The 22978-nt window shown below is 59.6% G+C and overlaps 1 protein-coding gene across 1 annotated transcript; it reads right to left on the minus strand.

Annotated features, from left to right (window-relative positions):
• Nucleotides 1-214: 214 nt before the first annotated feature.
• SCARF2 (scavenger receptor class F member 2) lies at nucleotides 215-21477 on the minus strand. The gene is given in 13 exon segments (XM_054289042.1): nucleotides 215-1619; nucleotides 1926-2078; nucleotides 6146-6267; nucleotides 8215-8332; nucleotides 9042-9145; nucleotides 11446-11574; nucleotides 11947-12165; nucleotides 12262-12781; nucleotides 13094-13195; nucleotides 14687-14745; nucleotides 19980-20145; nucleotides 20148-20817; nucleotides 21436-21477. Coding segments are annotated over 13 exon segments (3609 nt in total). The 3' UTR covers nucleotides 215-414.
• Between the last annotated feature and the right edge of the window lie 1501 nt (nucleotides 21478-22978).

Below are 22978 nucleotides of genomic sequence, written 5' to 3' on the forward strand. Positions count from 1 at the left end.
TAAGCAGCAGCTCCCTCCCTCTCCCGTGCTCCGCCACCCCGAGAGACCGGGGCGGAGCGCGGGAAGCGAGCGGCTCGGTTACTGCAGGATATACCGTGGGCACGTCTAGTACAACAAGCGCTGCTTATGCGGTCGATAATACTGCTACAAAAAAAGGGGAGGGGGGGGATACGGCAGACACGGAGCCCCCCCGGGCTGGCGGCCGGGCCGGCTCCTGGGCAGAGAGCAGGAGCAGGGCACAGAGTGAGGGACCGGGTCCTGGGGCAGGGGGCACTAAGGCAGAAAGGGAGATGAGTGAGGTGGAGGGGGATAAAGGGAGGATCAAGGCTCTTCCAGTGCCCCCAGCCCAGTCCAGGCTCCCGCGTTCGCTGGTTGTGCTGGCTAATGTCCTTCTGCCCGGCGTGCGGCTCCCGGTCACTGCACTGCCTGAGCAGGCACAGCAGCTGCCCTGGGCGGCTCCAGGCTCGCTTCCCGGCTCTTCTTCCTGGGAGGCTTCTTAATGGGGGTTTTCTTGGCTGTCTGCTCAGTGGGGAGAGTCTGATCCTGGCCGCTGCCGGCACTTGGCTTCTCCATCCACTTGGGCTCCCCGGCTGCCGTCTCGGCGGCCGCAGGGATCAGTTTTTGCAGATGGGGAGAGGTGGGCAGCAAGGGTTTGCTGGTCTTCTGGCCGCCGGCGGCCGCCGAGCGCTTGGCTTTCTGCGGAGGGGTGGGCTTCTCCCGCTGGGCACCGACCCCGTTCGCCCGGACGCCTCCGTCCCCCTTGTTGAGGCTCTGAGTCTTTTCCTTCAGCTGGGCGGCCAGCTCGGAGGCCAGCTGGGGATGCAGCGGCTCGGAGCGGGGTTTGCTGGTGCCGGGGCTGCAAGGAGCATCCCTGGCGTCCCCGGCGCGCCGCTCCGGCTGGAAGGCGCCCATCTTTCGGAAGGCGTTCTGCACCGCCCCGTTGATGGTCTCCATGGGCTCGGAGCCGGCTTTGCTCCTCTGCCTGGGTTTGGAGGGTGACTGCGGCTCCCCGTAGAGGCTGGGTTTGCCCTCGGGGACGCCGGGCTCCTTCGGTTGCTTCTGCGCTTTCTCCTTGCTCCGGGCACCGCCCTTCTCCTCCGCTCTGCCCTGCACATGGGCCGACGTCTCGCTCGGACTCCTCTTCCTCTTGGCCAAGCCCTGGCCTTGCTCGGGGCTGCCGGAGCGGGCGGCCACTTGCTCTGGGGACTGGCTGGGTGCCGGCAGCGAATTGGACTGGCCAGAGCTGTACCTGCCGTGGATCCAGGAGATTTTGGGCTTTGTGGCCGGGTCTGGAGGACGGGGCTTGGTCCTTTCCGGGGACGGCGGCTTCCCGGGGCTGCGGGGCTCCGCGCTGGCATCCTCTTCCTCCCTGGACTGCTTGGAGAGGCGGGCGACCCTGGCGTAGAGCGCGGCGCCGGCCGAGCCCGAGCCGCAGGAGGAGCGCTCGCTGTCCGAGGACTTGAGCAGGGGGGTCTCGCTGCTGTCGGTCGGGAAGGCTCTGACAGAGCCCGTCTCCTTCAGGAACGTGTATTCTCCTCCTTCCTCCCCGCTGATTGGGGCTACCAGCTTGTCCCCGGGGCCGGCAGGTGTCCCTCTGTCCCTGCTGTCGCCCATGCTCTCTGCGGGAAGACAGCACAGCAGTGTCAGGTGGGATGTGCCTGCGGGGGGAAGGACTGGGATGCTCCCGCAGGACATGTCCCACCAGTCAGGCTCCCAGTCAGAGATCTCCCGGCTCTTAACCCCGGAGCAGCAAATGCCGGAGGAGGGAGCTCTGAAACGATATGGGAGGCATGACTGGAACCTGCACTCCTTCCTGGGGCACCAGGAGCCAGGGTGACACGGCCCCACCATGCAAGAGGGACAGCTCTCCATAGAGCAGGCCCTGGTGCTGTCCCCGAAGTCCCCTGGGCATGCACCCTGCTCACCTTCATGGGGCACACAGTACACAGGCCCCTCGTCCGTGGTGTCAAAGGAGGAGAAGGAGCCGCGGGATGACCAGGATGGGGAAGGCTGCTCCACCACAGAGGGTGGCTCGAGGAAGCTGCAGTTCAGGGTGTTTTCCAGGTCATGGTGGGCCACTGTGAGGGCAAGGAACTGCTGTCAGTGTCAGTTCTGCCAAACCCCCCAGTCCCCGCTGCCAGCCAGGAGGGTGGAAGCTGCACAGCCTCCCCACTGCCCAGCTTCCTGCAGGGACAGGGACAGGGACAGCCTCCAAGGCATGGGGACACTTCTTGCTGCACAGTCCCACCAGGTCCCTCAGCCAAGTGTCCACAAAAGCCATCAATCAGCAGTGGTGGTGCCCACTATCCCCCGTGCTCGTGCTGTGGGCAGCAGAGTCTGTTCAAGCCTCACACTTCCATCTGTCTTGGTCTCCAGCTGCCCAAATTGAGGATTCACATGGTGAGGGACAAGCCACCCAAACCCTGGGTCCCATGAGGACTTGGTGAGTGTCTTGGTGGTCACCCATGAGCTGTGCAACCCAGCACAGACACCCTGCAAAGAGGGTCCTGGCACTGTGACTGTCCCCTTCCCAGGGAGAAAATTAGCTGCTGGCTTTAATTCCACTAACTCCCACTTCAGCATCACTGTCTGCATTTTCCTTTTTCATGTGCTTTTTGCGCATGGATTCAGGATGATCAAAGGAGGCCTGCAGCAGAGGGATGTGCATTTTCCCTATTCTGCCATTTTTCAATCCCTTTGCCAGCTTCTTCCCTCCTGAAGCTGAGTAGGAGCATCCCTCCCTTCACGCCCTCGCACTGCCCCTCTGCCAAGGGGCCACCCATAGAGAAGCAAAGTGGAAGAGAGAAACCACCAGAGGAAAAACTGTGTTAATAAAACAAAACAGAGAAGTTGAGCAGTTAGGAGTTGTCTGGGCTGGAGTGACTTTTTTTCAGCTTGATATTTTTTTAAGGTTTTTTTCTGCATAAGCTCATGTCCCAACACATCCTGAGGTGCTTCCCCAGGTGCCCACAGCTTCAGCAGCCTCCCTGGGTACCCACAGGACTGAGGCAGCACCCAGCTGGCAGGAGGGACCGATCCTCCCAGAGAGCCATGCAGCAGGAGATGCACTTGTCCCCATCGCCTTCCACTGGCTTTTGTGCCCTGGGGCAGTGACAAGCTGCCTCCCAAGCAAAGCAGAGGCTTGCTTTGGATGAAGGGTTGCAAAAGGGTGGTCCCAGAAGGTGCTGGCACTGCCCAGGCTCCCCAGGGAATGGGCACAGCCCTGAGGCTGCCAGAGCTCCAGCAGTGTTTGGACAATGCTCTCAGGCACAGGGTGGGACTGCTGGCGTGTCTGTGCGGGGCCAGGAGCTGCACTGATGATCCCCGTGGGTCCCTCCCAGCCCAGGATAGTCTGTGATTCCATGAAAACTCCATGCACAGAGAGGCTCCCAGCCGTACATGGGTATTGCCAGGTATTTTTAACCTTTGAACATTCCAATTGCATCCCAGTCATGCTGCAACGGCCTGCCTGGACTGTTTGAACCCTGCAGCACATCCCTGATTTACAATAAAATAACTTTTAGTGTAGTTGGGATGCCCACTGGAATGTTTATCCTTTACTAGGGAATGTGGCTTCAGACATGTAGGGTTGTGTAAATGACAGCAGCGCTACACGCTCACCCGTGCATAGCTGGGCTTCTTAGAGCAAGGAGAAACAAAAACCCAAGCAGAGATATTTAAAGAGCAAATGGTCCAGAGAGGGGGAGGCAGCAGCTCCAGCATGGCTTTCCTTGTAATAAAAACCAAAAAGAGAAAATTAAAAGCAGCCGTCTGGAAGCGGATGAAGGGAGATGCTTCCTGAGAGGGGGCGTGCCGGGGCTGGGACTCACAGCCACGAGGCGACTCCAGGACTGCAGGGAGACCCACGACACAGCCAGATTGTGAAATAAGGATATGTAGTGCACCTGGAAGCTTTGGGAGGCTTGGGGTCTCCAGCATGGTTGCCAGGGATTTTTCTCCCCTGGCTGTTGGGGCTGAGGGAAATGTGGATGCTTCCCACAGATCTCTACCTGTCACTGCTCCCCAAAATCTCCCGGAGCCACAGCATCAGGATAACAACCCCAGCCCTGCCTGCACAGTGGCCAGCTGGTCTCAAGACTGGGATGAGGCAGGGAACAGCAGCAGCAAAACCATGAGAGAGGGATCCCAGAGTCCTCCTGGCCATCCCCTCCCACTCCTCCCAAGCTCCCCACGATCAGCATCACCCTTGGGGCTGGCTGAGCTTTGCTGCTTGGGGAGGACACGTGGTGGGGTGCTGGGCTCAGGTTAGCCCTGGCATCTTCAGGGTGACCTGAGCAAATCCCACACACAGGGGTACCCAAAAGCTAGCCCTATGGCTGCTGGTGCCAGCCCAGGGTGGCTCTGCAGGCTGCCAGCTCAGGTGCAGTCCCTGGGGAGATGCTGTGGATCCAAAACTGGTGCCAAGGCTGGGGAGCAGTTTTGAGGGAGGACCCTGAGATTCCAGGCACCCAATGAGCTCTAGTGGGGCTTCAAGACCTGCAGTCCCACCTGGGAATGTTCTACCATGAGTAGGCTTGTGCTCACTGGTGTTTGAGCCCAGAAGAGAAAACCCACCTGGTGTCAGCAAACACATGACCAACACTGTGGGCAGATCCAGAGTGACCAGTGCCAGCACCAGTTTCACTGTGACATCCCCACAAGGTCCTGAGCTCCTCCAGCACTGACCCTTGGGATGGGGTCCTTCAGTAACGCTGGGACCCCCCTGCTGGGGCAGGACCAGCAAGGGGAACCAATGTCCTCTGCAGGTGGCCACTGGCTGTTGTGGCTTCCACAGCACCAGGTGTGGTCATGATGTGGCAGCCTGGCCGCTGGGCATCAGGGAGGTCACTGGGCATCAGGGGGGCAGCTGCTACAGGCAACCCAACAGAGCACTGTCACCCTGGGCTCCCCAGAGCCTGTGGGAGCTGCTGGAGCCCTCATGGACTGCACTGTGCCACATAACACAAGGCAAGCCCTGAGCAAAGCCTTTCCCTCCAGGGAGATGCCAACTCTCAGCTCCATGACAGACCCCAGGAACAGCCCCAGCCCTGCTGGGACCTGAGACCATCCTGAGCACCCTCAGCCTTTCCTTGGGCTGCTGCTGCCCCGTGTACACAGAGCAGCTGGACTGCTGCCAGCCGCCTGCAGGCAGCCCCCCTCACCCTCACTGCACACAGGCACCCTCTGTCCTCCCCAGGCCCTTCCCTGGCCCCTTGCACAAACACAGCCTCTGTGACCCTCTGTTATCCTTGCAGCAGGAATGTTTCTTGGGCCCTGGCACACCCTGCTCCAGGTAGGGCTTTGCTGTGGGTTGTCCCCCCAGCCTGGGTGCTGAGTCGTGCCTGGTGTGCTGGGATGGGGGTCACCTCTGTGTCCTGCCTGGAATGAGGGATTTAGCCTCAGGCTGAGCCACTGGTGCCAGGACGTGGCCCCAGGGAGGGGCTGGGCTCAGGAAGGGGCTGGGGTTGAAACACGTCCCAGCACAGGGCAGGGATTGCTGCCTTCACACACTGTTTAGTTAATGGGGTTGCAGCAGATCCCCGGCTCCCCATGGTAGGAAGAGTTGCAAGGAGAGTTCAGAGTGCAAGGGACAGCATTCCCCAGCTGCTGGGATGCAGGGGGTCCCCAACAGCCCTGACAGGGCCAGGCCAGGGGCTTTGCCAGGTACGAGCAGCTCCCTACAAGCCAGCTCTGTGCCTGGGCAGAGTGCGAAGCTCAACCCAAATCTCTGCCCCTCCATCCTCAACTCCGCTGCACATGGCAGGAGGGAGGGCATCTGCCCAGATGCTCTGGCTCCTGGGCTTACTTCAGGATCAAAAGCACCAACAAGGCATCCTGCTGCGTGACAGGGACCATTCCTCTGCAGGAGAACCTTGGGAGAATAAACCCAAAACTACTCAGCAGAGCTCTAGAACCAGGTACAGCCTTTGCGTCCTCACAAAGCAAAACGTGCTTGGACATCCAGAAGCTGCAGACAGAAAGGGCTGAGCTCCTGCGAGCTCACACCAAGCACTGAAATGCTCCCAGGGATCTGTGTGTCCCTGCCACTGCCCTGCCATGCTCACCACCCTGCTCTGAGTCACACATGCTGCCCTGACAGAGTACAACCTGGCTCTCTGCACCTTCCCCAAACCCAGGGCCTTACCCATGACCTTGGGCAGCTTCTGGCGGCGCAGGGGGATGCGTGGGAGCTTCATCCCGATCCGGCTGAACCGCCCACACAAACGCCTTGGAGGCTTCTTGGCTGCTGCTGGGTCCTGGCTGGAGCTGCAGAAAAGGCAATGGCACTGTCAGAGGCGCTGCTCCCTGACCGCTCCAGCTTTTGTCTCTGCCCAGACACGGGCAGGATGGCCCTGGGACAGCCCACGCTCCAAAGGAGTCTGGACTCTTCAGATTTTCAGTCTTCAGATTGTTTATTATTTCTTATTATTATTTGTGACCAGCAAGGCAGCCAAGGGCACTCTGACCTCCCACTGGGCGGTCGTCTCTTTTTATACTAAAAACTATGTACATCATATTTACCTTTATTTCCCAATACCTTTCACCCATATTAGCAAGTGCACCTTCACCAAGGACCAATCCCAAAGTGCCAACATCACCACAGAAAATGGATGACAAGAAGAAGAAAGAAGAAGGACAAGACACACTCTGATCCCTCCATCTTGTCTCCATAACCCCCCTGTACCAAAATCCTAAAATCTGTATTTCCACCCTGTGAATACTGAATTCTTACACCATTCATCCCCAAGTGATTCTCTTGTCCTCAAACAGATGGCACATCCCATATGGGGTCAAAATCCAACCACCAAGCACTCCTGGCAACATTCCAGGATTTCCGAGCCCCCCAAGGGTTGTCTTGGTAACTCTGGACATCCGGGGTGATGTGCTGAGTTCCCACAGCTCCCCTCCTGGGGTGGGGACAGCCTTCATGGGCAACAGAGACAGGCAGCAGCTCAGGGATGCTGCAAGTGCACAGGGGTTTTGGAGTGATAATGGGGTGGATGAAAAGCAGCGGTGTGCCCAGGCTGAAGGAGTTGAGGACCCACAGAGGCTGCTGCCAGCCCCAGGAACCAGCTTGCATCACACCAGGATGTCGAGCAGTGCCAGGGAATGGTGGGAAGGTGGGATCCAACCACGGCCATTGGCAGTGCAGCCCCAAGCTACCTGCAATGTCTGGTCAAGACCCCAAACCTTAAAAAAAAATCATCCCAACCCAAAGCCAAACATGTGGCTTCTCTTTATTTGCTCTATGGTTTTGAAGCCTCTTGGGGCCACGTTTTCAAGCAATTTTCCACAGCCATGGGAGTGACTTTGTGAGTTGACTCAAGGGAACCTGCAAGGGACCATGCTGGGACAGCTCCATGGGTCACCCAGTATCTGGGGACACTGTGGTCTGGGCACTCTGGTGCCATTTCCCCTCTCCCTGGGCCGTTCCTCACCTGATGGGTTTGTGCTTTATCTGCAGGATCATTACCTGCAGCCTGCAGGCTCTCCAAACCAGCTGTGCCTGGCTGGCATTGAGCTTGCAGGGCTGCAAGGGGAAGCTTCTGGAAGATTCCTGTGCAGTGGCTGGTGGCACGAGGGGGTTTTCTCTGCATCTGGAGGAACTCCAACAGTCCTCTCATCTCTTGCTAAGCAGCACAAACCTTTCCCCCTGCCTTGAGTGTGTCCCCACTCCTATTATCATGGTAGGATGTTAACCTGGTGCTTCTAAAATGCCATCACCATCCCGACCCTGCTGCAGGAACCCATCCTCCCAGCTCTGATCATCCATCCCCATGTGGGACAGTCAGCAACCCCCTGTCCCCTAGGCCTCATCCCTTTGCCCAGGGATTTGTTCTGAAGATTTTGGTCATGTTGTGTAGCCCTTGCTGTGTTTCAGGTTGCCCTTTGCAGATCAGCTCCAGACCCTAGTGACTGGAGGGGACTGGGCAGGTGTCCGTGAAATGACAGCCCACGAGAGAGAAACAAAGTCAGAGCGGGAAGGTGTTCCCCTGGAAGGGCTCACCCTGAGTCCCTCCATCACCCTGACGATGCAGCAGGACTGCTCAGACCCTGTACCCACATGGTGTCATGTGAGCAGCACAGTTCTGCCTCAGTTTCCCTGCACTAGCACTGTCCCAGCATGGTCTCTGCATCCCCCTGTCAATCCCAGAACCTACTGATGTTCGACATTCCCAGCCTGCTGAGACCCCTCCTGTCCCCAGCACTCACCCGCTGGCCTCGTCCTTCTTGCGGCACACGCAGCAGCAGCAGAGCAGGGAGAGCAGCAGGATGAGCAGCAGCGCCAGGAGGGCCCCAGCCCCGATCACCCCCATCCTCTGGTTGGCCTCTGCAAGGCAGACCCGTGGCTCAGCCTGGGGCCAGCATGTGGCACAGCCCAGCCCATGGCACAGCCCAGCCCGTGGCACAGCCCAGCCTGTGGCCATGGCACAGCCCAGCCCATGGCACAGCCCAGCCCCAGTGCTGGCACTGACCCATGTGGCACAGCCCAGCCCATGGCAGAGCCCAGCCCATGGCACAGCCCAGCCCCAGTGCTGGCATTCACCCATGTGGCACAGCCCAGACCGTGGCACAGCCCAGCCTGTGGCTGTGGCAGAGCCCAGCCCATGGCACAGCCCAGCCCGTGGCACAGCCCAGCCCCAGTGCTGGCACTCACCCGTGTGGCACAGCCCAGCCCATGGCACAGCCCAGCCCATGGCACAGCCCAGCCCATGTGGCACAGCCCAGCCCCGGTGCTGGCACTCACCCATGTGGCACAGCCCAGCCCTGGTGCTGGCACTCACCCATGTGGCACAGCCCAGCCCGTGGCACAGCCCAGCCCCGGTGCTGGCACTCACCCATGTGGCACAGCCCAGCCCCGGTGCTGGCACTCACCCATGTGGCACAGCCCAGCCCGTGGCACAGCCCAGCCCCGGTGCTGGCACTCACCCATGTGGCACAGCCCAGCCCGTGGCACAGCCCAGCCCCGGTGCTGGCACTCACCCATGTGGCACAGCCCAGCCCATGTGGCACAGCCCAGCCCCGGTGCTGGCACTCACCCATGTGGCAGGCGCCCGTCAGGGGGTCGCAGGCGCCGTCGTGGCAGCTGCAGACCTCGGCACAGTTGGCTCCGTAGCGTCCAGGAGGGCACGTCAGGTTACAGCTGGAGGGAAGGGCTGGATGAGAGCAGTGCATCCCCAGCGGGAGCCCTTGGCTGCCAGCTTCTCCCAAACCCTCCCTGTCCCAGGGAGCAGCCTGCAGCCTGCTCCGACACAGCTCCTCCACACCCTGGGGAACCCTTAACCCACAGGGACCAGGAGCCCATCACCCATGCAATGGCTTTGCATCACTCAAGGGATTTGGCCCAGCTATCTCAGACACTCTTACTGCCCTCTGCACGTCACTTCACCATTAGACACAGTAAGGTCATCAACCCAGCAGTCACATCTAAAGACACCCTGATGTCACTCACAGGCATTCCAGCTCAGCTCAGTGGTGATGTGGCCACTCCAAGCCCCACCCTCCACCGAGCCAGGCAAAGCCACAGCGGCCACAAGCTGGGAAAGTGCCCAGATTGACATTGTTTTGCCTCCAAGAAGGAAAAACAACAGAGCAGCCCTAAGACCCTTCCAGTTTGGTTATGCCTGGTGCCAAATCTCCGCTGCTGGTAAAATGACTTCCTGATGGTGTCATGGAGATGAGGGGGACAAGCACAAATGGGCACCAATCCACAGGTCTCAAGGGCTTGAGCATGGAAAACAGGGTGTCAGCAGATCCATCCCAACCTGTCTCTCCAGCCATGGGCCAAGCACCGCAGAGCAGGACCCAGCTGGGGCTGGGACGTGTTGGCAGTGTTGCTGGGCACCAAATCCTCTGCCAGCTGCATCCCAGCTGGAGGGGCTGCAGCTGGACGGAGCCAGTGGGCCCCAGCCCAAACACACTCCCCTGGGGACACAGCTGCCCCCAGCCCTGGGCACCGTGCCCCGAGGCTGCTCAGCCCATTTCACACTCCAACGACTTGCAAAGTGCCAAGCCTGGTGCCTGCTGTGTGCCTGTCATGTGCCTGCCAGGATGGGTACTGAGCTCCTGTGTCTGCTGTGCTGCACGGGGCAGATAAAGCAGCAGAACAGGAGCAGGGATAGCCCCCAGCAAGGCCAAACCTCTCACCCCACCACTTGGCCCCACAGTTCTGCCCCAGGCTGGGATTTTGGGAGAGAAGAGGAGGGTGATTTTTTTCCAGGAGAGTCCTGATACTTCTGGGAAAGACAGAGAAGGTAAAGCACTTTGTAAACACAAAAATATTTTAGCAGCTGCTCCTTTAGCGTGCTCCTGACACAGAGCTGAGAGGACATGTATGGCAAGGATGTTGCTTGTGCCTTCATTGCAGAAATGCCCTTTTTAGCAAAATTGTACCCTGCTGACAAAAACACTGGTTTGGATATAGTCGCAGGGATTTGCCTGAGCACCCAGAACATTCCTGAGCCTGCCTGACTGCACCACTTGGCACAGCTCAGCTCAAGGTTCCAGCACCAAGGCTGCATCCTGAGCATCCCCCATCCCCACCTTCCCAGTGCTGTGCCAGGGTCTCAGAACAGGTTAATCCACACTCTGCCCTCTGGCACTGTGCTGAAAGCATCACCACACCCCCCCAGTAATATTCTAATACCTCTGAGACCCTCTCACCTCTGCCTTTGCTACCAAAGGTGGCCATGAAGCCCAGGCTGGGCATCCTAAACTGGTGCCAGTGTCCAGCAACTGTTCCAGCACCACAGGTAGCTGGCAAAGCCCCACCACACCACCCCCCCAAAATGCAAATGCTCTCTATTTTTATGCCTTGAGTGAAATGCCAGCATGGGCAAGATGCCAGCTCTAAATCCCCATCCTCGCTGTCACCCTCTGTTAATTGCTGGGAAAACCTGAGCACCACGCAGCGGGACCCGGGGGAGCTGTCTGCATGTCCCAGCTGGGTGGAAAATGCTTTCCTCATCTTTTCACATAACATTTCAGTCCCACGCTGGGAAAAACTACCTGAGGATGAGTAGACCCTCGATGGCCCCTGTGCCCCTGGAGTTGGGGAAGGAGAAGGCCTGGGGAACCCAGGGGCAGAGCTTTGAGTGGGAGCCCCCCAGGAATGCCATCCCTTGTCAGGCTGTTTGTAATTCTGTGATGTGGTTTTCTCTCTGTTTTTGGATAGAAATCCCACCCTTGACTTGAAAAACCCCAACAAACCACCACTTTTTGTTGATTTGTTTTTGCCAAACAGGCCTTTTCTAAAGCACAACACCCCTTGCTGCTCTGTGAGCTTGTCCTTCCCCCTCTGCTCACCAATCATCGCCCAAGAGCGCTTCTGCTGCAGGAAACCTCTCAGCTGGCAACAGCACAGGGCACAAGGGGGCAGGAGGTGCCCGAGCATCACCTGTGCCATGAGGTGCCCCCGGGCAAGCTCACCAGTGCCTCACTTACTATGTGCCATGGGAGCCGGGGTGGCAGAGGCACTGCCCAGTCTCGAAGTGGCACTGGCCATTGACGCAGTCGCTGCAGACGAAGGCGCAGTTCTCCCCATAAGTCCCGTTCCGGCACTTGGTTTCACACCTGGGAGGGATGAGGGCAAGAGGCTGGAGCACTTGGGGACCTCCAGCATCCCTCCACATGCATGGAGACGGGGCTGTATATCACTGTGGTGGCTTGTGGTTTCTGAAGCCAGGAGAGGGGTACAGAGATGGACTGAGCCCACTGACACGGCCATGGAACTGGAGGGAGTCTGCGAGACCCCTGCCTATGCCCCTCGGACCCTGGATGGGTCAGTGGGGCTCAGCTCTCAAGCTGGGATGCTCTTCTGCAAACTACTGTGCCCACGATCAGTTCCAGGGCTGCAAAACCCTTCAGTGACCCTGTTCCCTGGGAGAATCAGGGAAGTCAGGCACCGCTCTCCCAGAGCCCAGTGCTGCACCCAGCTGCACTCACCGGTCTCCGATCCAGCCCGGATTGCAGTGGGAGCATTTGCCATTGATGTGATTGCAGGTGTGGCCATCCTTGCAGGGGGGACAGAGCTTCTCGCAGCCCTCTCCGTAGAAGCCAGGCGAGCAGGGCTGGTCGCACTTGGTGCCGTTCCAGCCGGCCTCACACGTCAGGCAGCGCCCGTCGGCCACGGTGCACGGCTGCAGGCTCTTGCACTGCCCACACCTGCAACGAGGGGAACCCATCACCCAGCACTCCCAAATCCTCCTGCTGCCACCTCCCGCCGGTGCCGGATCAGAGCCAGCAGCGATGGCCACTCACCGCCTCCTGCAGCCCTGGCCGTAGAAGCCGGCCGGACACGGCTCGCGGCAGTACTTGCCCCGGTAGCCCGGCTCGCAGGTGCAGGTCCCGTCCACCTGGTTGCACTTGCCCTTGTAGCACTGGCAGTAGCGGTCGCAGCGGGGCCCGAAGGTCCTGTCCCGGCACTGGCAGCGCCCCGTGAACTGCTCGCAGGGCGAGTTGTTGCAGGAGCACTGGTTGTTGCAGCCACGGCCCCACCAGCCCGGCTGGCACAGGCAGTTTCCTGTCTGCTGGTCACACTGGGAGTTGTGGCTGCAGTAGCAGGAGCTGGAGCACTGCGGGCCCCACCAGTTGGGCTCGCAGGTGCATTTGCCCGTCTTCTGGTCGCACTTGCCGTGCTTGCAGAGGCAGATGTTCTCGCACTTGGGGCCCCAGCGGTTGAGGTTGCAGGTGCACTGGCCCGTCACGTCCTCGCACTGCCCATTGGGATGGCAGGTGCACATCTCCTTGCAGTCGGGACCCCAGAACTGCCGGGGGCACTCTGTGGGGAGAGCCGTCAGCCTCAGCACTGCCCACAGGGACAAACCCATGCCAGGCACCAGTGGAGACCTCCAGTCCCCCCAGCACCTCTTGACCACAGTCCTCCCTCTCCTCCCCGCAGTGCACCCGATCTACGAGGAGACCCCGACAAGAGGACAATGCCCTGGGAAACACAGCCAGGGGACAGGCAAGGGCAGAGCTGGAGCATTCACAGTTCCATCCCTGACCATCTGCTCTGGAAAGTCACCCCAGGATGAGCCAGGTCCACCCCAGTGAACCCCCTGAGGACACAGAGGCGCCCGCCAGTACTCACTGGTGTCGCAGTTGGCACCAAAGTAGCCGTGGCGGCAGCGGCACTCGCCGGGCCTGACGCACACCTCGTTCTCCTTGCAGGTGAAGTTCCCCTCGCACACGGCTGGACAGATGGACAGACAGCAGCCATGAGTACCAGTGCTTGTGCCCTAAAGGCCCCCAGGCCCCCCCAGAGCAGAAAAGGGGCTGTGCAGTGACCCTCTGAGTGCAGCTGAGCTCGGCACTGTGCCATCCCGGCAAGCAGCTGCCTGGGTTGCATGGGCCCCTTTGCAGAAAAATGCCACCAGCCTCCCGTCACCCAGCTCAGCTCCACCTCTGCCACCAAGAGAGGATGCCACCCTTCATAGCCACCGGCCTCCTGCCACCCAGCCAAGCCATGTCCCTGCCAGAGGCTGCACCCAATGGTGCTGTCCCAGCTCAGCTCCGCATTGCTGGAGGGGAGAAGGGGACACAGAGTAGAGGGGTTGTGGGCACTGTCATCCCACACTGCCTCTCCCATGTGGCCACTTGCCCCCAAAGGCCACCAGCCGCTCTCCTGCCCAGAGGATCTCATGCTGAGACCGATGCCTGGAGCCAGCCAAGCACAGGATGTGGTGCAGGCAGACCCCACACCGCCCTGGACAAGCTTCCTTAGGCACTGGGACAGGGAGAGACAACCACCCATCCCAGCCACCTTACCTGGGAGCTGTTAGACCTACGGTGATGGATATTATAGAAATCCCTAAAATAGACAGATTACACAGGTTAGGAGCAGTGAGTCTAAAGGTTAGAGCAGGTTTGGGGGCAGGAGATGAGAACAGCTCACTGTGGCACAATCCTCCCCCCACTGTCCTGCCAGATCCTGTCCTTCTCCCCTCCAAGCAGGCACGTCCTGCTCCCCACGCATGCAGCGAGTGGTTACAGGGCTCATGCACAGTGGGTTAGTTGGTTATGTGTGCTTTGGTCCCAGCTGCAAAGTGCCACCTCCAGTTCCCCTGGGGTGTGGTGAGCCCTGTGGCCGGCTGAGCCTGTGCGGGAGCCCCAGAGCAGCTGCCTCCACTGTGCTGGCAATGCAGAGAATGATGCTCCCAGGGTTCCATGCTGAGCATCCATGCTGGGCTCGCTGTGGCCCCCCGTAAAGAGCTCTGACGCCTTTTAGGGCCCCAGCCCAAGCTCAGGGGTCTTTGGCAGCCCCAGCAGCCTCTTCCCAGTGAGGCCACAAGAGACCACGAGCCTGGTGTGGGCAGCTTCAGCTTCACGCTGGCTCTGGCTCAGTCCCCACGCTGCTGCAGCATCAGTGAGGAATCTCAGCCCCATCCCTGCAGCTGCACCTTCACCCTGGGGGACACTTCACTGTCCCTCAGGACCTCGAGCAGCACCCCCAAGTCCTCAGACCCAGAGCTGGCTGGCGAGGAAAGAAACCCCCCAGCTCTGAGCCCTGGGGAGCTGAGCTCCCATTCCATCCACACGGTGCTGGCCTGGGGCACTGCAGGGAGACAGGACAGGCAGTCCCAGCCACAGGACACATCAAAGTGGCCCCTGACGGTGGTGGTGAGGCCAGGAGGGCTCAGTGAAGGATGGGCAGAGCCCAATGAAGCAAAATGCTGGTGTTTACCTATTAAACACTCGCTCCCTTGTTGCCTCCATCCCTGGCAGCACACGAGAACTGAGGAACTGCAGGGATAAAAGAAAGCATCACAAGTAGTTACAACCCTCAGAAAGTCCTGGCCCTTCCCAAAAACCCACCAGGAGCACTGAAGCCATGATGGTAAGAGATCCTGCTGGGAGTTTCTGCACCTCCAAAGAGGAAGAAGAGCTCTTGGCTCCTCCTCCAGCACACAGAGAGTTAATGGATCTGCTGGGGGATCCCACGGATGCCCCAGCAGCCACTAAGGTGATGCTAGTAGTAAGAATAGGACCAGTTTTTCCCATTAATGAGTGATGAAAACCAAAAGTCATGTGTGCAACCTCCACAATAAAAAAAAATCCAAAGGCCTTCCCCTGCCCCCCTCCCAAAAAAAGAAAAAAAAAGAAAAAAAAAGAAAAAAAAGAAAAAAAAAGAAAAAAAAAAGAAAAAAGAAAAAAAAGAAAAAAAAGGAAAAAAAAAGAAAAAAAAAGAAAAAAAGAAAAAAAAAGAAAAAAAAGAAAAAAAAAAAGAAAAAAAAAGAAAAAAGAAAAAGAAAAAAAAAAGAAAAAAGGGAAGGTTCTAATTGTCCCAGGGGAAAACATGACTTGAATTGCAGGCTAGTGCTTTGTGGCCTGGGGATGGAATCCCAAAGGCAGGTTGGAAGCACCTGGCTGGAATAGCTGGAACGCAGCCAGCTCCCAGGGAGTGTCCCTGTGTAGAAGCAGGGGAGGCCAATTGCAGGCAGCTGGAATGTGTCCCTGAGCTCTTGAGAGTCCTGGAGTGCCATCACCTCCAGGGACTACCAGGCACAGCATCATCAGGCAGGGCATTTTTGGCACAAGCTTGACCAGCATGGGGGCTCAGACCCACCCAGAGGCTCGGCCAGGGATGCTCAGCTCTCTGCTGGGAAGGGACATGTGGGGACATCCCACCCACACTTCGTCAAAGAACCCCCCATGGCAAATGTCTGGGGGCTCATGATGCTGCAGCTGGGGATGGGGAGTTCACTCCCTCCCCATGACCCCACAGAAATCTCTGTCCATCCCTGCAGCCACCCACTCACCCCTGGGGTGACCCACAGGGAGGGGGCGATGCCGGGGCGTCGCAAACAGCCCCGGCCGCTGCCGCAGTCAAGGGAAACTTCACCCGGGCTGGGCTGGCGCTGCAGCCTGGAATGCATCTGGCTTTTTCTTCTTCTTTTTTCTTTTTTTTTCCCCTTTTCCTCTTTATATGTAACAAATGCAGAAGAGGAGGAGACAGCGAGGAAGCGCTCGCCGGAGCGCAGCGCGGTCACAGGACCCGTCTGGCTGCCAGACCGCCCGGCCCGGCCCGGCCCGGCCCGGCCCGGCCCGTCCCGGGGCTGCCAGCGGCGCCCCGGCCCCGCCCGCAGCACCCACCGGGACCCCGCGGCGGGGCCGGCGGCGAAAAGCTGGAAAGGAGGCAGAAAAGAACCACAAAAATGATTCAAGGCCTGGAAAAAATGCCTTGCAGCCGGAGCCCAAAATAGCTCCATCTCTGCAGCCTGTGGAAGCAGCCCCAGGATGCTGCAATGGCAGCGGCACAAGCACCCCCCCAGAGGGACCCTCGGGCTCAAGGGGGGCTCTGCTCCCGCCGAGCACGCAAAGGGTTAATGCATGGGGTTAATAGCAAAGGGGGGCAACCACCAAATCGCTTCCCTGAGGACTGGGCAGGCCGGAGTCAGGGTCCTTCTCTGCAAAAGGCTTCCCAAAAATCTTTGCCAGCTCTGCTGGGATACTCAGGCAGAGGTGGAGAAGGGCCCATGGTGCTCTTGCCCTCCCATGGCATGGCCAAAGCCTCACTGTTGCACCTGGGCTTGCTTTCACCAGTCCACCCTTTAGAAATTCAGTTTGGTGGCCTTAGAATGAAATCATCACAGGTTTACCAGAGGAAACCCTTCCACCTTGGAAACCTGCCTCCAACTGCTGAGCCTGGCCACCAAAATGGGCATCACCTGAAACGTGCCAAAAAACATCCTTTGTGATGAGTTGATGGTGGGGAGCTGGGAGTTATTGGGACATGGTGGCAGGAGGGGAAAACTTCTGCCATGAGCTGGAGGAGGTGAGGGGCACCACAACCACCCCAGCTGGGAGCCAGCCCACCGCCTCACAGGATTTGGGCTTATCTGTTCCCTGATAGCTTATCTCTCCTTGCCTGCGCCTGCTGATGGCCTCCCACACCCTGCTCAGCACCCATCTCATTTATCAGCAGCTTTGACAACAAATAAACTTGGTCCTGTGGCAAGGAGAGGTGTGGCACTGGGAAGCCATTGCTCCCAGCGGGGCACACGGACTGGTCCCAGCACAGGCAGCCCACAGAGGGGCAGTGCTGGCCGCAGGTCACCAATGCTCACCAGGGTGTGGGACTGAAAGGTGTTTCATGGCCTCAGCTCCTTGACAAAGGGCTTGTTCCACATGCCCCCTGACCACTGGATAACTGAGAGTTGTGTTTAAAAGCTCGTTCCTGACCCACACGGACATGGCACCGCAAACATCCACTCTGCAAATACTTTTTTTCCTTCAAAGCACTACAAATGCTGGGAAAAAAACAATGAAAAGCTGCCTCTGAGCTGTGGCCAGGGCTTGAGACCTCAGCTGATGTGGAGGAAAAGGAGTGGGCTGCGTGCAGAGCTGGAGCTGTCACCTGCAGGGACAAGTCCTCCATGCCAGCCTTGCCCCTGCCCCTCAGCCATGTCCTGCTCATGCTGAGCATCACTGGGATCTCAGCTAATGATCCCAGGCTTTTCACAAAGATAGAATATTTTTCTTGTGGATTAGTATCCTACACTGCTCCTGGAAATCCCTCTGCCAATGGCTACAGAGAGGCCTCTGAGGCAGGAGGGGTGGCTCCTCAATCAGAGCAGCACAGCCTGCCCTGAACAATGAGGAGCAGGCTCACATCCCTGGAAGCAGGAACAGGACTCTGGGGCTCAGCTGGGAGCTGCTGCATGTGGTCCCATGTGAGACCACCCAGCTCAACCCATGGATGGAGCTGCAAAGGAGCCCTGCAGACACCCAGCATAACCCTGGTGCTCAGAGAACCACTGGCACCCTCCCCATGCCCAGTGCTTCTCCATCCCCGCCCTACTGCTCCTTCCAAGCATCACCCCAGTGCTCATGTTCCTCTGTGCCACCCAGCTGGCACACAGTGTGCCTGGGATAACTGGGTCCCAGGCACTGGCACTCCCCAGCTGATGCCAGCTGCAGCTCCCTGACACCAGCCTCAGGGTGCAGACAGACAGACAGATCCCCGGGGCAGGCAGGAATAGGATCGTGAGCATAAATAGAAACCCTTTGGGCAGAGAAATAAAATTAAAGACCAAAGGAAAAGAGAATGTTAGCAAGAGAGCAGGACAGGGTCAAAGCAGTGTCCAGGCTGTCACCACTGGCACCTTTGGTCATACCAATGGGAAACCAGTTATAAAAGAACTTCAAATTTAAGGATAAGTTGAATTTAGAACACAAAAGAGCCCCAACTATGCCCTTTTCTTCTGCCCTAAATTATTCCTTGAATTTCTACTTGGGATCCAGGCCCCAAGAAGTCACACAATCCTGAGCCCTCTAAAACCCGTGGTGGCATCTCCCCAGGATGTCTGGAGGGGCTTTGCAGAGCTAAGGGTCCAACAAGCTCCAACAGCCTTGGGTGGAGGACATTGGGACCTCCTCCCAAAGCCACCTCCAGTCCCTCTGCCCCTGGCCTCAGGATCTGCAGCATCAGGGCCTTGGGGCCACTGGGGTGGGTTTGGATGGTAACGTGTGGAGAGTCCTCCATGTCTACTGTACACAGCAAGGATGGGGGTGGGTGGAGAGGGAAGAAGGGTGTGCAAATGGTGAGGGATAGAAAACGATGCAAACTTCATCTGGGCCTCCTAGGGACTGTCTCTGTCCCATCACCCCAGCCCCTGGGCTGCCTGCAGGCCCCAGTCCTGCCAGAGGATGGATGGACACAACCAGCCTGTCCCACTCAACATCCAGTGCCTCTTTCACAGCCATGGCACCCACGGGGGGCACAGCGAGTGAGGCTGAGCCCATGGTGCTGGTTCCACACCTCCCCCGCCTCCATCCCTGGGGATGAGGGGTCCTTGTGCATGGGGAGAAGCCAGGCCCCTCACCCCAGCACGTGGGGCAGCATACAAGGAGCAAGGGGGGGACACCACTCGAGCTCCCTGTGCCACCCCAGAGGCAGCGGCACTTTGCTGTGCAGATCACTCCCCGAGGAGGGACGGCTCCCTGCTGCCCAGGAGCAGCACCGGCGGGAGCTGCGCCTGCTCTGGCTCGTGAAATGCCTCCTTAGGAAACTCCGGCTGTAATTTGAGGAGGGGGCACCAGCGCCCTGTGGCCCTGCTGAATGGAGCCATTATGCGGCCCCTCTTGCTTGAAGCACATGTTTTCCTTGTGGACTCGCCTGACCTCACAGGCGAGATGTAAAGGTGCATTTATGGCCTGGGCCCCCCATCAAGCACGGGGGATCCAGCTCTCCCGGGCGGGAGGCAGGGACTGTGGGCTCTCTCCCCTCCTGCTGGGGCCAGCCTGGCCCGGGAGCCGGGGCAGACCGAGCCTGAGCGCTGCAGAGCAGCCAGCTGAGGTGATGCTGCCCTGCAAAGGGACCTGTGGGACACTGGGAGCCGGGAGAAGCCAGTGCCATCTGCCGAGACCCTGCCCCAGCCCGGCAGGCAAAATATGACCCCGGGACAGCTAGACAGTGCCAGCACCCACTTTCTGAAGCCAAACACGAGGGTCTTGGGGTTGCCAACTCCACAATCCCCAGCAGCCTGGGCCAGCTTCACCATGATACCCGGAGCATCCTGCATCCCACCAGCCCAGGGTCAGCAGTGCAACCCGATCCCCGGAGACACCCGGGACGGGCTCCCCAGGGCAGATCCTGCCCCAGGGATGCAGGATTGTCCTCCGTCCCTCTCACGACTCCATCCCCAGAGACACCCACACCCAGCTCCCTACAACAGAACCGGCCCCGGGCATCCAGGACTGGCTCCGGGGGCATCCCGGACCGGTTCCCCGCAGCCCCCGGGGATCAGGAGCAGCCCTCAGGTCCCTGCCCCGCTCGGGCTCGGCTCCTCACGCTCTCCCCGCCGCCGGCTCCCCCCGCCTCAGCCGCGCACAGGACGGACTTTGTCTTGGAAGGCGCCCAGCGCCGCGGCTGCCCGGGATGGGGGATGGACCGGCGAGCCCGTCCCGTCCCGCGGCCCCGGCCCGGCGCCGGGGGTCCCGTCCCGCCCCGCACACCTGCCCGGCCCCGCTCCTACCCGGCGGCCCTGCAGACGTTCCTGCCGCGGGGGCTCAGCTCCTGGGCGGCTCCGCGCCCCAGCACCGACAGCAGCAGCAGCAGCGGCAGCAGCGCGGCCCCGGCCCCACGGGCCGCCATCAGCGGCGGAGCGCCGGGGCCCGGCCGCAGCCGGCACAGCCCCGCCAGGGCCGGGCGCTGCCCCCCGCTCGCCGCCGGTCCCCGCTGCCGCTCGGCGGGCGGAAGCCGCGCTGCGATCGCTCCGCCGCCGCCTCCCCCGCGCCCCTCTCTGCGGCGGCGGGAGGGGCTCCGCCGCCAGCCAGGAAATTCCGCATTGGTTCCCCTGACGGCGGGCCAGGCTCCGGGGGCCGCCGCCGCCGCCGCCCCGGCCCCGGGCAGCGCCGCCCCGACGGCCCCGAGAGGCTCCGCCGGGTGGGCAGCGCCGCTGGAACCGGGGGGAACGGGAGGACGCGGAGTCCCGGCTTCCAGCGCAGCCCGGGGGTCCTGCAGCTCCCGGGAGCCCTGGCAGCGCCGTGGCTCGGGTGGGGACGGTCCGCGGACCGGCAGCACCGGGGCTCGGCTGTCGCGGCGGTTTGGAAGCCGCAGGGCCCCGGCAGTCTCCGGCAGTCTGGTGGTCTCCGGGGTCTGGGTCTCCCGGGATCCAGCAGCTCCAGGGCTTCGACAGCCGTGGATGTCCCAGAGCTCCGGGTTTTGATTGTCCCGGGGGTCCGGCAGTCCCAGGTATCTGGAATCCGGCAGCCCGAGATGCGCAACAGCCCTGAGATCTGTCTGACCTGTGGTTCCAGTAGCTCCAGGGGTCCAAAGACCCCAGGGTCAGCCTGTCCTGGCACTTTGGCAGCCTTCAGGAGCCTGAAAGCCCCTCAGCATCCCCCTGGCCCAGGGATCCAGCAGCTCCGGATGCTGGAGACAGACGCAGGATCTGGCTTCCCCAAAGGTCTGGTAGCCCCAGGTGTGTGACAGCCCCAGTGTCCAGCAGTCCTGCACAGATGCCAGTGCTCTGCCATCTCCATGTGTCTGGCAGCCCGGACCAGTCTGTTGGGAGCCGTGCAGGACCCATGGCAGCGAAATGGTGCCTGCAGCAGCGGAGCCAAGGACCGTGCGCAGCGACAGAAAGGCTGCAGAGCAGCTGTTGGTTAACCTGCTGTAAGGACACAGCTGGGAATCAGGGGGGACACCCTGGGCACCTGCACGAGTCCCACATTTCTGCCAGGGTGGGGCAGTCAATGAACCTCCTCAGTCTGACAGTGCAGCGGCACTGAATGGGCCAGGGCTTCCTTGGCCACCAACCTGTGCCAGCTGGATTTTCAGCTCAATGGTCACTTGCAAGAGAGCTCAAGGTTCTTTGAGCTCCCAGGACACCTGACAACAGCATGGGAGAAATGTGGATGGGACATTCTGGACATCTCCCTTAAGGTAGTGCAAATGCAGCTGGACAGCTGCATGTGTCTCCTCAATACTGATGGCTTGCATAGAGCTGGGGGAGTGTACAGACAGTGCATCTCTCGAAGAGCTGCCTCTGAGCACCACACACCCTCCTGTGGATGGGGAGCCTCCATCCCTGTAGGTGAGAGCTGGGCAGCATCCTTCTGGAGAGGATCAGGGAGTTCTGAGCACCTTGGGATCTTTGCATCAAGCAGAGAGCAAAGGCGCTTGGTGGCTTCTCTCCATCTTCAGTGTTGGCAATATTGATGCACATGAAGGCTTCTCTCCTGCTCAGACAGGTGACTCCCAATGGAAAGTCTCTGGTGGTCTTACCAGTGGGAATGTGACCACAGAGTAGCAGCCCCTCTCTCCCCTCCTGTTTGCCCTGGCACATTCCACCTGTTTGGCAGTAGCACCAGGGAGTAGCATCCCTTGCCCATCTCCCCCTGCCTCCACATCCCTGTCCCCCCTGCCCCACCGTGCTCACAGCTGCTGGAGTGAGTAAACCATAGGGGCACAAATTGCTTCTTCCTTAGGATGACTCAGGCTGAGCTTGGCATCCCTTTCTGCTGAGGAAAGGGGGATGAGGAGGTTCAGCTCCAAAGTTAGGCAGAAATCTGGGTTTGGTGGTGGTGCCCCCCCAGGCAGTTGTGTCCACCTGGAGCTGTACCCTCACTCAGGCTGTTTCCACAGCTCATTCCCCTGCACTGTGCTGAGCAGGCCTTGTGCTCTGCTGTCCCAGTCACAATGAGTCAGGGCAAGATCACACTGCCTCACCTTCGCTGTGCTGGTGCTTTGTGTGAGGATATGTCAGCTTTTGTATGTTTTTTTGGCTTCCATAAACTTAACTTGTATTTCTCTTGGCCAGCAGGCAATGCAGCTTGACTGCTCAGTTTCTACCCGTGTAACCCAGGGCAGGGCAGGGGCTGGGCTGCAGCCAGGGAGATAAGCTGTTCCCTCAGAAGGTGCTGCCAGCTGCCATAAGAGGCTGGAGAAGCTGAGGATGCTGTGGGCAAGAGGCAAGGGGAGGTTTCACAGTGCTCTGGGTTGGCTGGTGCTGCCAGGGCCTGGGCACTGCATGTCCCACAGGTAGCACCCACCCCTCCCTCCTCTCCCACTGCTCCTGGCCAGGCTGCTGTCCATACAGAGCTTGGCCCATGCTTTCCATCACACCAGTATTTGCAGTTCCCATTTCTAACCCTGCCAGGTGCCTGTCTCCTGTCTTTCCGTGTTTTGGAAAACATCCCAGAAGAAAGAAACCCCAGCACTATAATATTTCCAAACGCAAAGCTAAGCAAAAAGATGCTGTTCTGTCAGTGGTTCAAAAATCCCCATGGCTGCTTGGATGGGCAGGACTGCACAGCAGGGCAAGGTGGGACCAACAATGTGGGGTATTGTCACCATCCTCACTGTGCCCAGGCTGTCAGGATTTCAGCCTTTCTGCAAGGATTTGGCTCTTTTCCCTTCCACCTCCCCACTGCTGCAGTAGCACAGGCTCCTACACACACACACAGACACACAGACACACAGACAGACAGACAGACACACACACACACAGACACACACACACACAGACAC

The sequence above is a fragment of the Melozone crissalis genome, unplaced genomic scaffold, assembly GCF_028551555.1.
Source record: "Melozone crissalis strain CALT ecotype California unplaced genomic scaffold, PUWL_Pcris_2 ptg000063l_1, whole genome shotgun sequence".
NCBI lineage: Eukaryota > Metazoa > Chordata > Aves > Passeriformes > Passerellidae > Melozone > Melozone crissalis.